This window comes from Diadema setosum, chromosome 20, assembly GCF_964275005.1.
Source record: "Diadema setosum chromosome 20, eeDiaSeto1, whole genome shotgun sequence".
In the NCBI taxonomy this organism is placed as follows: Eukaryota; Metazoa; Echinodermata; class Echinoidea; order Diadematoida; family Diadematidae; genus Diadema; species Diadema setosum.
The window spans coordinates 17230203-17245027 of NC_092704.1; the positions used below are offsets into that span (position 1 = coordinate 17230203).

At 38.0% G+C, this 14825-nt stretch overlaps 1 protein-coding gene across 1 annotated transcript in view; it reads left to right on the forward strand.

The window, feature by feature from the left end:
• Positions 1-10251, forward strand: part of LOC140243920 (unconventional myosin-Id-like) — an 87116-nt gene extending 76865 nt beyond the window's left edge. The window contains exons 18-20 of the mRNA XM_072323591.1: positions 5486-5602; positions 7550-7698; positions 10039-10251. Coding sequence (XP_072179692.1) covers positions 5486-5602; positions 7550-7698; positions 10039-10201 — 429 coding nt within the window. The 3' untranslated portion in view covers positions 10202-10251. The remainder of the gene's footprint in view (positions 1-5485; positions 5603-7549; positions 7699-10038) is intronic.
• The last annotated feature ends 4574 nt before the right edge of the window (positions 10252-14825 follow it).

A 14825-nucleotide genomic window follows, 5' to 3' on the forward strand; every position in this document is an offset into this window, starting at 1 on the left:
ACATAGCTCACCATTTGCATATTCATATTCACTGTACAAGAATGGTTTTTCCAGAAATTAGAAAAATTCAAAATGTCATAACTTCCTTATTTTTCATCCAATTTTAGTCAAATTTTTACTGTCGAAGTCGTAAGATTTTACTCTTTTTTTATCAGACTAACTTATATTTGGACTGGACTTCCCCTTTAAAGAAGAATGTATTGCAATAACTTTTGTTAGCTTTACAAATCTGGATATATCTATTCATTACACTGTACATCAGTTTTCAGATTCCATATAGGGTAATGCAAACATATGGTTTATACATTTATACTGTGGTGAAAGCAGAATTATTTCATCCTGTATGTCCTTTTGACTCGTGATTACTTCTCCATACTTCTACAGAGTTCAAAGAAGTAAAAATGTGTTCAGGGTTAGTATTCCGGACACTGCTTTTATCTGTGTTGTAACTTCTGTTTAAGTTATGAAAACCACGCCCACTGCAATTATCATGGCCAATAGGAAATATCGTTAGAAGTAACATCTAAAGACATTTCAACCAATATGATTGCGCCTTGGGCAAAAGCGTGTGCACGCCATGCTTAATTATGCATGTTTTAACAAGTGTTCATTCTCTGGCATGCGCACAAACTAATGCAATTTTGTACAATGGCATGCCCAGGCAAGGAGAGCCAGAAATAAAACAAAGTTACAGCAGAGCTTAACAATTCATGCCTTCCTGTTGACATACAACTGAAGTTGTTTGACCAATTAATATAACTGGTTTTAGTGCATAGGTGTGAGGTAATGAGATTTGACTGTCAAATTCAGTCTTTTTATTTGAAATTTTGTTTAACAAAAAAAAAAAAACATCGGCCATTCGTAAGAGTTCTCTAAATTTTATGGTTTATGGGAACTAGAAGCTTATGAATTAGAATATGTGATCTGCAACAACGGTTTCAGGCAAAAGTCGCAAGAGCAAACTCCCACCTAGGCGGAGTTAAAAGATTTTGACCATTATTTTTGTCAAACTTTGGGTTTTTGCAGAAATAGAATCGTTGATATGTTTTCTATATCTACACTAAATTTCATAGCATAAGACCAAGGTTTTTCCATCGAAAATGGAATTTTAAACACCCTATGTTGGATCGCGCTCGTTAGTTTCGATCTTCTTTCAAATGTCGCGCCAATATGCCCTGTGTTGCTACGGCGCGGCATCTTGCATGCGATTGGCTAATGCGTCGCGCACATTTACATAGTTTGGCTTTTCGGAGTACGTCCCGCAGCATTTCCGAAATGTCTTGTCCACGCATGCATGCTCCATTGTTGTTGCTACTATAGATACCACCAGTTCGCTCTCTCTCTAGTGTATGCTCTTCGTTGCTTCGTTTGGCTTTCTATCCAAGCTTTTCTACAGCACAATGTTTGACCGCGGAAGTGAAACAAAAAGTAAACAGTTGCACTAGGCAGCAACTTCCAACTTGAAAACAGATAGGGACGATGCGGAACATGGTTTGAACGTATCGGAGTCGCAAATCGCCACATAAATCGTGCAACGTGCAATCGGAAACTCACTTTTCAATTGTGCTTACAGTAAATATGACAGCAGGTTGACTCAAAAGGCAGCAGAAGAGAGGAAAGGAGCAGTCATGAATGACCAATATTCAAATACTAAACATCAAAATTGCACCAAACTAAGTATAGTCGTGGTTTTTTTTTTTTTTTTTTTTATTGCACAATGCAGCACATATGCACGTCTTGAAAAACAAAACAAAACAATCGGTAGTGTGACCCTTGCCCTCTTTCTGGATTCGAAAGGGTCCCAAATGATGAAATTTACAAGACACATCAACCGCAATGATAACATGATTTGTAAAGATGTGGATACGTGTGCGCCACCCGCTCCTGTGGCTCCTGTGACGTGTACACATGGGCACAGCGTGTGGATGCATTGTTAAATACGTGCACATACAGTACACACGCATTTACATAACCAGCAAGTTTGTAATTGTCGTATCCGCCATCTTAAAAGACGTACTGGTAAACAAACCCGAGCGAAACGCATTGTGTATTTGGCTCCATACGCTGAGTTCCGAGGAAGGTGCCCAGGAAATTTGACTCTCTCAGTGAGCCAATCAGAAGCTGCAGCTGTGGTTGCTAGAAGCGGAGCTTAATCTCGATTGGCACCATAGTACAGATGGGTGATTCTCACCTTGCATCGCTGCTCGGCATTGTCTTCGAGCAAGAGGTGTATCTTCAAAGCCTGTTTTCTCACAATTTTGTCATTCTAGCAAATCAAAAAGTGCATTATATTTCGCTTTATATGACCACTTACGGTGCCGGAGAATACAAGTGTTTTATATCAATGTGAAGCTCAGGAAGTTGGCAATATGTTTCAATGAAAAATGAATTTTCAGAATTCCTGACTTTTGCCGGAAACCGTTGTCGCCGGTCACATATGTCATTGCAAATCATATGTTATTATTTTGGTACAGACTCATCCATGGGAAAGAGGAAAAATTATCTGGCTTATGTTATTATAACTATTCATTTTTTCTTAACAGCACTCATAGCGTTTAAAAGATTACAGGACTTCTTGATAGTTTGGGTTTCGTGGATATTTGGGAAAATCAAGCATGAGACATGATGACACTGTCAACATTTAAGTAAACTATTAAATGACTCAAAGGTTGTTGGATGTTAGGAAACAAGACTGGCATGATAAAGTGTATTCCAATACAGAATGTACACTTTATAGCATATTTACACATAGATATGAACTTGAATTTAAGAATTATTTAATTCAATTAAGTCCTTTTGATAGATTGGGTTTTTTCTGTCACTTTAGGTACTTTAATATTAAAGAAGTTGCCTGTGGTATAGGGATTGTACATGCCAAGAAGTGAAAGAATTTGTGAAAATTGTTCTTCAGGTCAGATTGGTGACAAATTTCATTATCTTTTTTTTTTCAGTGTTGGCTTTTTGAAAATTTTCGTAAATAAGCGCTTAAGAAATATTTTTGGAAACACCCAATCTGCGTCATGATAAATTCTTGCCTGTGCCTTTAAACTGTGTTTTCTTTAAATACAGCCCTCTGTCTCGCAAAGTGAAAGAACAGAAACAAAGAAAGCCCCGCTGATGTGTCCTAAGTAGCCTCAGATCCAACCCATAACCTCCCAAAACAAGCTGCCTGATAGCAGACATTCTCCCTCCTTCCTTTTGCAACCGTCCCTCGACATTTCATGTTATGTGAAGCTCTTCTCCTGATGCTTGCTATCTCAGTTTCCAGTGTTCCTAGGGGTCTCCCTCAACATTCCCTCCCTCCTTGTCAGGCCAGCAGAGCATCGTATCATGGCTCTTCAGCAACTGGTTTCTGCTCTCACAGCCCGCTGGATTGCCCCTATTCAGTTGCAGCAATGTCAGTCATCTGGCCATCTTCACAGACCTGGTAGTAAACTTTCGTAGTCTCATGCATTCACTACAGCTGCATCCCCTCATTTTTTCCACCTTCAGGTAGACCCTGGGCCCCCCCCCCCCTTTCAAGCTTATTCCCATGTCTCCTCAGATGAGTTTCTACTCCAAGGCAAGCCTTTTTCAAGCCCTCCCCCTCCCTCTCCATCATGACAGATGCTTCTTGGCAGGGATGGGGGGCCTTCCTCCCTTTCCATCACATCTCAGGCTTCTGGTCATCTCTCAAAGGTCATCATCACATCAACTTTTTTTGAGATGTTGGGCTTCAGGGACTTAGTTTAGTGCCATAATTCCACGGTGGTGTCCTACATCATCGGGCGGGGAATTGATGAAACACCCCCTGGTCATCACCAGACTGTTTTGGGCCTTCTTTCTTGAGCATCCCCCTTCTCACTCTCTTATCCCAGCCTGGAGCCTCCCAGCAGTTTTGCGAGTCCTAGCTAGGGCTCTCTTTGAACCTATGCATCAAACCTTCCTTTACTACCTGACCCTGTGCTGGGAAAATGCAGGTGTTCACCTGGTTCCTAAGGCCTCCTTCTGGCAAGAAAAACCAGACTGCCTCCTCTGGCCCCCTCGAGGTTTTCTTCCAGCCATCTCCTCCTCCTTCTTTGTCACAGAGGACAAGGTATGGTGCCCGCGCGAGCCCTAAAATGATATGTCAATGGCACTAACTCTCTTCGGTCATCTTCTGACCTGTTCATTGTACCCACCTCGCCTCATCACGCTGCTTCCAAGAGCACTCTATCTTCTAGGTGGTTTAGAGTGTATCAAATCAGCTGCCGATGAAGCGCTTCAAACTCCGGGCCACAATTCATGCATACGACACAAGGTCCCTCAGTACCTCATAGGCTCTCTTTAACAGAGCTGCTATTGGCCAAATCCAACAAGCAGCCTTTTGGGCTTCCTGTAATTCTTTTATTTTGTGTTATTTGAAAGATGTAGTCCCACGTGAAGCCTCTTTTGGTGCCATGGCCCTCTGTGCTTCGCATCTCACTCCCTCTCGCCCTGGTGCATCCAGCCAGGGTGGGAGTTCAGCCCTTTAAGTCTGGTCACTTCCCTGTCTTCATGGCGACCTGCTAGGGTCTGTGCTACTCTGCAGTTTAAAGGCACAGGTAAGAATTTATCATGAGGCAGATTAGGAGGATCAGGAATGATCATCTTATCTGTAGCCCTAGGTGATAAATTCTTATACTTGTGCAGACCCTACCTCCTTCCCCCTTTTGCCTTGGCCTAGGTTTGGTTTCCTACAAAAGGTAGAGGAAGAATGTCTGCTATCAGGCAGCTTTTATTGGGCGGTTATGGATGGGGTCTGGGGCTACTTAGGACATGTCAGCAGGGTTTTCTTTGTTTCTGTTCTTTCACTTTGCGAGACAGAGGACTGCATATGAGGAAAATGCAGTTTCAAGGCACAGGTTAAAATAATCAATTCTGTATTATGAAATGACTTTATATTTTGTCAAACTGCTTTGGCTTTTGCCATTCTGTACATATGTTGTTCTCATATATTTGTACTTTGTGTTTTGTTTTTTATTTTGAACTTGCATACTCCAGTGGACTGATTGAGTTGATAAACTATCTCACTATTAAAGAGAAGTTAAGTTGCAACAGAATTAAAAAACCTTCCACCCTGTTTTACCTCAGAAGCATAAATTTGCATATGGTAAGAGTTACAAAAAACGAAGAAGATAAAACCGTCTCCAGAATACCATGTAGCCTAATGGTTGTAGGTTTGTGCCAAAAGTTATGCGCATGTGCATAACCCTAGACAGTGGTATCCTCAGGCAAAAAGGGCATGAGATGAAGCACAGTTACAACAGAAGATTACCGATTTGTTACAACAGACTTTAAAAACAGAAATGAAATGGGCTCAAATACCACCCCAGGACAACAAGAGAAAAGTTCTTGATTTCTACTTATATACACATCTGAAGATCATTAGGTTACATGAGCCATGGAAAGAGAGAGTGTGTGTAGATCATGTATCTGAAATGATATTGAACTTTACATCAACATCCCTCTTTTTTACCCTTTCCAGGTCAACAAACACAACAAGTTTGCAGAAAGAGCACTTGTTGTCACAGATAGGTTCATCTACAAACTGGATCCTAAGAAGAACTTCAAGCTGATGCGAGCAGGCATCCCAGTGTCAGAGGTAAATATTCCAAGAAATTAAGCCCTGGGTATGAGTTTTCTTCAATTTGTTGGAAATTCAGAGCTTGGTTATGTGTTCCACGTTTATCGTGTTACTGCCGGCAACCAGGGATAGCCTGGTGCAGTGTCACTGCCTGGAAAGCTGTAGATGACAGGTTCCATTCCTGCTGGTTTCTTTTTTGTACATGTTTGTTAAAATGTAGATATGCAGTTGCAATCTTCAATTTCATTTGTACAGAGGGCATATAAATTGAAGAAAACTCATGCCCCATATCTTCACCTTTCTGCTTAAAATCTCTTGCTTTCATTGAAATTAAGCTCGGTTATTCCACATACATTCCAGGTGTATCAGAAATGTACTGGTGCTTGTGTCAGTAAATACACTAGTGAGTGTACAGTCTGACCTCGATTATCTGCCCCTTCTTAACCCAACCTCTCTATTATCCGAATGCCTCCAAGCAGTGAGGACAAAAACAAAAGTTATTTCAAACTCAACATTGAAACTCCTACGAAACTTGTGCAATTTACCTTTGATATTCTGTACGAAAAAATGTGAATTTTGCATTAAAATGTTTCAATTTCATGACTATTTTAAGTAGGCCAGTATAAATTGCACTTCTGTTGAGGTGTACATGACCTACATAGTAGCCACTTGGACGGTGGCCTACTTCTACTCATGTATACATAAACATTTGTTTCTCCAATATCTGTCCACATCACATATCCAGGGGGGTGCCAGGTCTGACATTGCCAGATAACAGAGGTCAAACCGTACTTCAAGTTCATTTATGGCAGATCCAAGTGGGAATGGGATCATATTGAAGACCAGTCTTCACATTCTGATCTTCTTTTCAAGAATGCATATCAATTTCTTTCTTTTTTTCAAAAAATTTGGCAGGTATTATCACCAGTGTGATTGAATATACAAATGGACACCATGCCCCCTGGATCCCTCCAAAACTCCCCAAGTTTGCTATGTTCTTCTTTATAGGTAAAAGTGTGTAAGAGAATGTGGAAAGTGAACTTGCAGTACTCAAGTGAATGCTGGACCCACTGGGTTTTATGTCAAAGCTTATTTGAATTGGATTGTTTTCTTCATTTCATAATTCAAACATGACATTTTTAACTATGTATTCTAGATTTTCCAGGTAGAAAGGGTGGCATAGGCTTACATAAAATGGATTTAATTTTCATGAATTCAAAACCTTTTTCTCAATATTTCACTGATGTCTGTCGCTAAACATTTCTGCATTTTCTGAATCCACATAGGTAATAAAAAAAAAAAATCCCTCTGAATCACAACAATCAGGATAATTTCAGAGAGGGTCCTGTAGTTAAAATCAATATCCCAGTCTGATTAGATATCAACAGACTTTGACAGGAATTATTTGTAAGAAAGTGAATTGCTTGTCGCTAGTACAGGACTCAAGGGCAGCCTTGTCACCCCTTCTCCCATGGTAGTTTGACATTTCAATCTTCTAATGATCCAGACACAAATCTGGCCACGCCTTGAATATATAGACACTAAATTATGTAGAGAGTCCATTTCCATGACAAGTGACAGTGCATTATTATTATTTGTTTACATGTCATGTGTGTGTGTGTCATCCTTAGTTGTAGAGAATACACATTCATCTATTATACATATGATGCAATTATATCAAACAAGAATATTATTGGTTCAAAGATTTACTCAGATGTAACTGAACATTGTACCAAAAACAAAATGAAAACTTTTGAAGACACTTGGGCGTCTTCAAAACCATTTTTGATGAGTTCATGTACAATGAAAATAATATAACTCAGATCGTAAAGTGATAATGCTGTTACAACATTAGCTTAAGGCTATAAGGATTTAGTTTTTTGGGGTTTTTTTTTTGTCATTTCCTGTGAAGGGGCATCATGAAATTTCATCATTAATCACAATATTTTATATCTACTCACAAAGGTAACAGGAATTAGTGTGACACCAGGCACAGATCAGCTGATCATTATACACCTGTCAGGTGACAATGACATCGTGGTTTGCCTTACAAGTGCAGTGCCGGAGAATAGAGTACCAGAACTACTAGGAATTCTGGCCAACATGTGGAAGGAGTAAGTATAGAGTGAAGTTAACTCAAGCTGTTCATACCAATCCTGTTCCATTGTATACAGCTTTTTACAGTAAGATAAATGCTTCAACCTCAAGTGAGGCAAACATGCAGATTAGTATTTCTCCGGTCCTTCAGTGATGAGGATGATGTCTTCAGTCAGTCAATTTCAGTTTGTTGTAGATGGCATTAATGTTCGAGTGTGTCTAGGTTTCGTCCTACTTTTAAAATTACTTTGATTATTTGATACTTGTACAAGTTTGTTAATGTCCTTGGTTTTGTTGATGACTCTTATTACAAAATCCAGATTCTCTCCATTTTATTTTGCTATCCTGATCTTGAGCTGTGAACAGTCATGCAAATACTTCTTGAACAACTCCTCTTAAAAGGGCAATGATGTTTTTGTTATCTTGGTGTTCATTGACAACACTCCAAACTATTATTTCTAGTGAGGTCTTTGGTCTTTGACAGTATGGCAGGATTCTGCTGAGCAGGTGAACAAAACAAAGCCCAATAGGAGTCAAAAGGCTGCATGGTCACACAGTGTTGTGCAATTCTGACTATTCTGTCTACATTTAAAAGAAAGTAGACATTGCAAGACATGATTCTTGCATCTCATCTATTCAGTGGCAAGTGCTATAACTGGGAGAATGCATTAGGGCCCAGAGTGAGAGATACAAATGAAAAAAGAAGAAAAAAAAATTTCTCAATTTAAAGGGACTGTACAGTACTGGTTGAGGTGGGGATTCATGTTTTGAACATTCCTAAGTGAGATAATGAGAAACCTCTTATGAAATATGAAAGAGCATGTAATTTTAAGAAGGATTCAACGTTTATTTGATGAAAATTGGTTTTGAAATGGCTGAGATATCCAAAAAAGTGATAATGATAAAAGGCGACAGACCACGCCTTTTATTAGGATCTCTTTGTTTCACCTTGTTTTTAGATATCTCAGCCATTCCAAAACCAATTTTCATCAAATAAACTTTTGATACCCCTTAGAATTGCATGCTCTTTGACATCTCATAGAGTGGTTTCTGAATATCTCGCAAAACGTTAAATGCTAAATCCTCACCTCGACCAGAACTGTACACACCCTTTAATGTGTCGGTCTACAATGTTAAAAAAAAAACAGATCAAAATGATATTTCACAGGTTGCAGCCACACATGTGTGACTGTAGCCTGTATAGTGGCATTTTGAGATCATAACTGTGCACAATCTTTAACCCCTTGAGGACGGACTGATTTTGGTACAACACGCATTTCCCCTTAGACCCCTGTCCGAGTATACTTGGGACTCGTCCTCAACAGGTTAATAACCCCTGGAAAAAACTGTTAGGTATCAAATTGGTAAAGTATGTTATGTACCATATGTTACAAAAATTAATTCAGTGTCATATTTGAAAGTATAGTCTGACCTTTGTAATTTGGTCATCTTGGGACTGGCGCCTGTGCAGATAAGGGAGTTGGCTGGGTGTGGGAGAAACATGTTTATGTACATACGTACGTACCTGTCATCCCAGTGATTGCTTTAAATGCAGACCCAGTGGTAGCTAGGGAGGTGGTGGTAGCAGTAGTGGTGTAGTCTACGCTTGCCTGACAAGAGTATAGTTTTTTTCTTTTTGTTGCTGTTGTTGTTGTTGTTCTTCTTCTTCTTCTTCTTGTTTGTTTGTTTGTTTTTTTCATTGGAACACTTTCATGTAGAATTTTATGTCATGATTCTGGTGAGAATATCATAGCAAATTCATGTCAGTTTATTGGGAGTTTTGATTTGGGTTGAATGACTTTCTACTTTCATTTTCAAGACAGTAAGTGATGGGGCCTTCCTCATTTTCTCAGTTAATTTATTCCAAAGTTTTGGAGCAGCACAACTGAAGGCACAATCCCCCAATGTTACTTTTGTTTTTAACTCTTTATGTGCAACGTTTGCACATCCGACTCGTCGACGGCATGACATCTTCGCATATTCTGCTCAAACCCACAAACCTATTGATAAATCACCAAATGCAGCAGTACAATGAAATCTTTTCTCGCTCTTCCGTTCGTCTCACATATAGCTTGCATTTTATGTGGTGATTGACTAATCATATGATTTTCACCATCAGGACTGAATGAAATGTACAACTGTGTATCGTCAGCATAACAATGACACAATTAAACATTTGGGAAACAAAATGATTATTAAAGAAAAGAAAATATGCAGGGTAGGCCTCAAAGTCTACAAATGTCAGTATGTCAACCTAAAGTGGTCTGTACACTGTAGGAGCCAGTCTGCTTTCATAAGTCAGAATTAATCTACAATATTTCTCATTCTATTTTGTTATGTTCTATATAACTTCACAGTGCCAGGAAACGTGAGTCTCGTACTCTCGTCAGTCAGAATCTCCAGTGCCAATTGGGCAAGAAACAGCGCAAGATTCATGTCCAAAAAGCTGGTGTCGACGCCCCCAACTTCACCCGAGAACAGCAGGGCTTCATACTACAATGGCCCAGTATTGAAAGCTGAAAATCTTCACCACTCAATTTGTTCCAGCAAACACCAAAACAGTGACATTTCTCTCACCCCCCCCCCTTTTTAATTTTTTTTTTTTTTTTTTTTTTAGGGGGAGGGGAGAGGGGCAAATTTTTTTTCTTGATATACACTGTCATTCCAATATGGTACGCATTCAATTTTAAGTATACGGAGAGACTAAACTTCTTTCCAATTCAGATGGAGAGCTGGCAAGGAGGCAGACATCTTTGAGGCAGACCAAATAGGTATTTGGCAAGCTTACCTAGTCCCTCCTTGGGCATACTAGCTAGGAGTTTTTGCTCACAACTACTGACTTTTGTTTGTCTGAGATTTAGAAGCAGCGTTTATATTGTCGTGGACACATGGCTATGCTTGTAACTTATGTGCATAAACAATTCATATCACAATATTTCCCAAGCCATCAGAATGTTTCTTGTGGGACATTAGTCAGTTGGAAATCATCCACTGTAATATGACTGCCTGGCTTCCTATGGCTCACTAGACACTTGGATAAATCTTTAACTGCCAAAGCCCAAACTTTGCCTTGTACTGGTTTTCACCCTCTCACTAGTTGTTACTGCAGTCAAATTACTCATGTGCGTAGTATTACAGGGCGGATCCAGGAATTCCGTAAAGGGGGGTCACCTTTGCAAAATTAAAGGGGATGCAAGTGACCCCCCTTTTCCTTTTTATATCTTCTGTTTTAACAAAAAATAAAGGGGGTGCACACCTGGTGCACCCCCCCCCCCCTTTGGATCCACCACTGGTATTATATCTCCTGTGATTATTATGATTAGGTACTCTGTTTAGATGTTAGTGAAGCAAAATCATAGAGCACATTGTTTGAACATCATGGTATCTTTGTTTACTCTCATTTGGTAAATGGCAAATGGAAAAGAAATTTTCATTAAGAGTATTTCAGTTGGTACCTGAGTAACTGACTTGATGATGAAGATTACTGAAATGAACCATCAGCTGGGCTGATCATGAACTATCATGCTTTCAGAACTACCCTGATCCTTCACACTTTCAAAATGATTCACAAGGTTTTTATTGACAGAATGAAAATGGGGGTTTACTATAAAATCATATTGGGTGCAGTTGCCACAGAAGTTATCACGAGATTTCCCTTCCATTGTGTTGTGGATTTAGTTCAGTAGATGAGTGCATGCTGAATGTGAATCATAGATAACATTGTGTTGATATTTTAGTCTAGTACACAGCAAGTATATGGCTCCAAAAAACCCCAAAAATTGCATGATAGCAGCAGGAACCATTAAGATACACATTTTAACAAGTAGTGTTTGATAGAGTCAGTAATACACTATAGTGTTGATGACTGACACATCAACTGAATGTATGTTCTACATTTCTGAAGTGAAATAAACCATTTATCTCAGTTTAAGGCTAAGTTTTGTCCACAGAAATGCAAGTTCATATTTTCATTGTTTCATGTTGTTCAGTCAACAAGACAGCTAAACATTTGCTGTCCCTGCCTCAGTATGATGTCTCATGATGGCACAAATTACTTAAGTTAGCAGATTGCATTGAATCAAAATCTGCAAGTGCAATGTAATGTATGCATAAATCATGATCAAATAAGGAAATTATTAAGCTACAGTTTACAAAGATGCTTAGAGAATGGTAACATCCAGTTATATGTATTCTGCATTAACCTTGACAAGGTCAAATTCTCAGCAAAACTCTTCAAGTGCAGGAAGAGGGGATGCATTTTATGTGCATTATCTGCCAAAGGAATGACAAATGGTGACACATGCAGTATCATATAAATATTGATACATACCTATAATACATGCCTATATAGAAGTAGTGCATTTGATTTGTATTTTAAGCTACGCAATTTGTACAGGGGAACCTCGTTATAACAAGCTGCTTTAGACCTCTAAATTTCCTTGCTATATTGGGTATCTTGTTTTGTCAGGGATAAAAACAAAACAATATAGGAGTAAGACCTGCAAAATTACCTTGTTATATTAGGTATTTTGTTATATCTGACCTCAGTATAACGAGGTTCCACTGCACTGTACCATAGCATTCCATATAGGAGAGAAATGTGCATGGGAAGAATAGTTGTGTGTATTTTACATAAGAGCTTTCATAATTTTTATACATAAAGTACCATTACAAAGTAATGAATTCTACAGTCTGTGTAATACATTTTATGCGTTTTTTCATATGAGTTAGAGCCATTTATTCTTGAGATGAAAAATGAATGGAATTCATTGTATTTTTTAAAACAATATTGATTATGACTATTTCTCCACCTCTTGCTCCAAACTGTTGAATCACAAGAGCACAAACTTTTACGGATTCCAATCATTGCCATCCTTAACCCATTGAAGACAAGTCCCGAGTGTACCCGGGCTGGTGTTTATGGGAAATGGGTGTCACAGCAAAATCAACTCGTCCTAAAAGGGTTAAAAGTTGTATTTAGTTTGACAAGCACTGAATATTACTGAAGTAATAACTTTAACATGCCACCACAAAGTTGCATTTATGCAAACTGATGTTGATAAAAGTTTGACAGAGCAATATGTGGTATATAATATATACCATGTATACATAATATACCGTGGTATATGATATATATATATATATATATATATATATATATATATATATATATATATATATATTTATATATATATATTATATATATATATATATATATATATATATATATATATATGTATATGATAATAATAATGATAATAATAATAATAATAGTTATTATTATCATTATTATTATTATTATTATTAAAAAGTAAAGAAACATATCAGGTAATGTTAATATTTGCTTCCTGAGTTGCCTTCATAATATAAGCACCCAGTACTGAGCTTGTCATATTCTCTAAGTGTCGCTTCATTTTTTTTTTTATCACATAAGTTGAAAAGACTTTGAAGTTGTGTTGAGCATTAGTTTTACTCATTAGGATTAGATATGTGTTATTAGTTTAAAGCTATTTTGAATTGTAAATGACTGACTCTATGTTGGAATAATTTCACTAAAAAACACTCGAACAATAATTCTTGTTGAATTTATTGTGGTAATGAATCCACATAATTATTATGCATCACAGTCAAGTGGGCATACATGTACTTCTTATATGTCAGGGAGTGCAGTGCACTGGAGACTAACTACAAGCTGTAGTGTTAATGAATAAAGTTGTTAATGAATACAGTTGTTTCAAAGCCATGAAATGACTCCATGGAAACAGTAATGATATATTTCGTAGATATTTGATGATATTTCTACTTTCTTGCCAATTATGTGAATTACATGAAGATTGACTGGGAGATATGGCTTCAATTGAAGTACAGGGACATCTCATGTAAAATTATATTTGATTGCAAATACAGATCATGACAGTGAAGTACTACTAACTTACAGAAGAAAAATTGACTTGCGAGGGTGTGACTATAAATGATATTAACTGTATCCATTTAAGCAGAGATTTGTTGCAATTAAAGTTTTAATTGATATAGGTAATATATAATATACTGCTTTTGTAGAAACAGTACTTTTTATACAATGACCAGAATTTGTCTCTGCTAAGAGCAAAACATTTTAGATCTATGAGCATAATTGAATTTGTACAATTATATTACAAAAATTATGAGAAAGTGAATAAATTGTCTTTTAGTGATGTTACACTATTTCATACTAATGAACATGCATTCATTGTCATGTCAAATCTGTGATGTGTATGTGTTTGACCATGTGTAAAGAGTGTGAAAATTAAGTGCTTGTAAACAATTTGGGAGAAGACAAAGCTGTTCTATTTTAACATGCAAAGCTCACATGTTGAAAATACTGTGAGATCAAAGAAATAAGCAAAAGTTGTCACAAACTGCGAAAATATCCACTTTTATAGTATTGCGATCACTCACCATTGTGCGTTCATAGCGCGTCGTCCATTTTGCATTGTGCGTTGTGTGTCGTGCGTGGTGCATAAACTTTTTGTCCCCGCCGAACGAGTTCGAGCAGGGGACTATGAAACGGGCTCCGTACGTGTGTGTGTCCGTGTGTCCGTCCGTGCGTCCGTGTGTCCGTCCGTGCGTCCGTCCGTGCGTCCGTGTGTGATCAAAATGTTCAAAATGCTACTCCTTCGCCATTTCTAACCCGATTTTGATTCTGTTTGCTTTATATGATAGCACTACATGGGAGCTTTGAAACTTCTATAAAGAATTTCAGTTGTGACCTTTGACCTTGACCTTTGACCTATATTGTACATTTTGCTTCAAAATGCTACTCCTTCGCCATTTCTAACCCGATTTTGATTCCGTTTGCTTTATATGATGGCACTAGGTGAGGGCTTCAAAACTTCTACACAGAATTTTGACCTTTGACTTCTTTGACCTTTGACCTTGATTTTTTGCCTATATTGTACATTGGCTACAAAATGCTACTCCTTCGCTATTTCTAACCCGATTTCGATTCCGTTTGCTTTATATGATGGCACTAGGTGAGGGCTTCAAAACTTCTACACAGAATTTTGACCTTTGACTTCTTTGACCTTTGACCTTGATTTTTGACCTAAATTGTACATTTTGCTACAAAATGCTACTCCTTCGCCATTTGTAACCCGATTTCAAT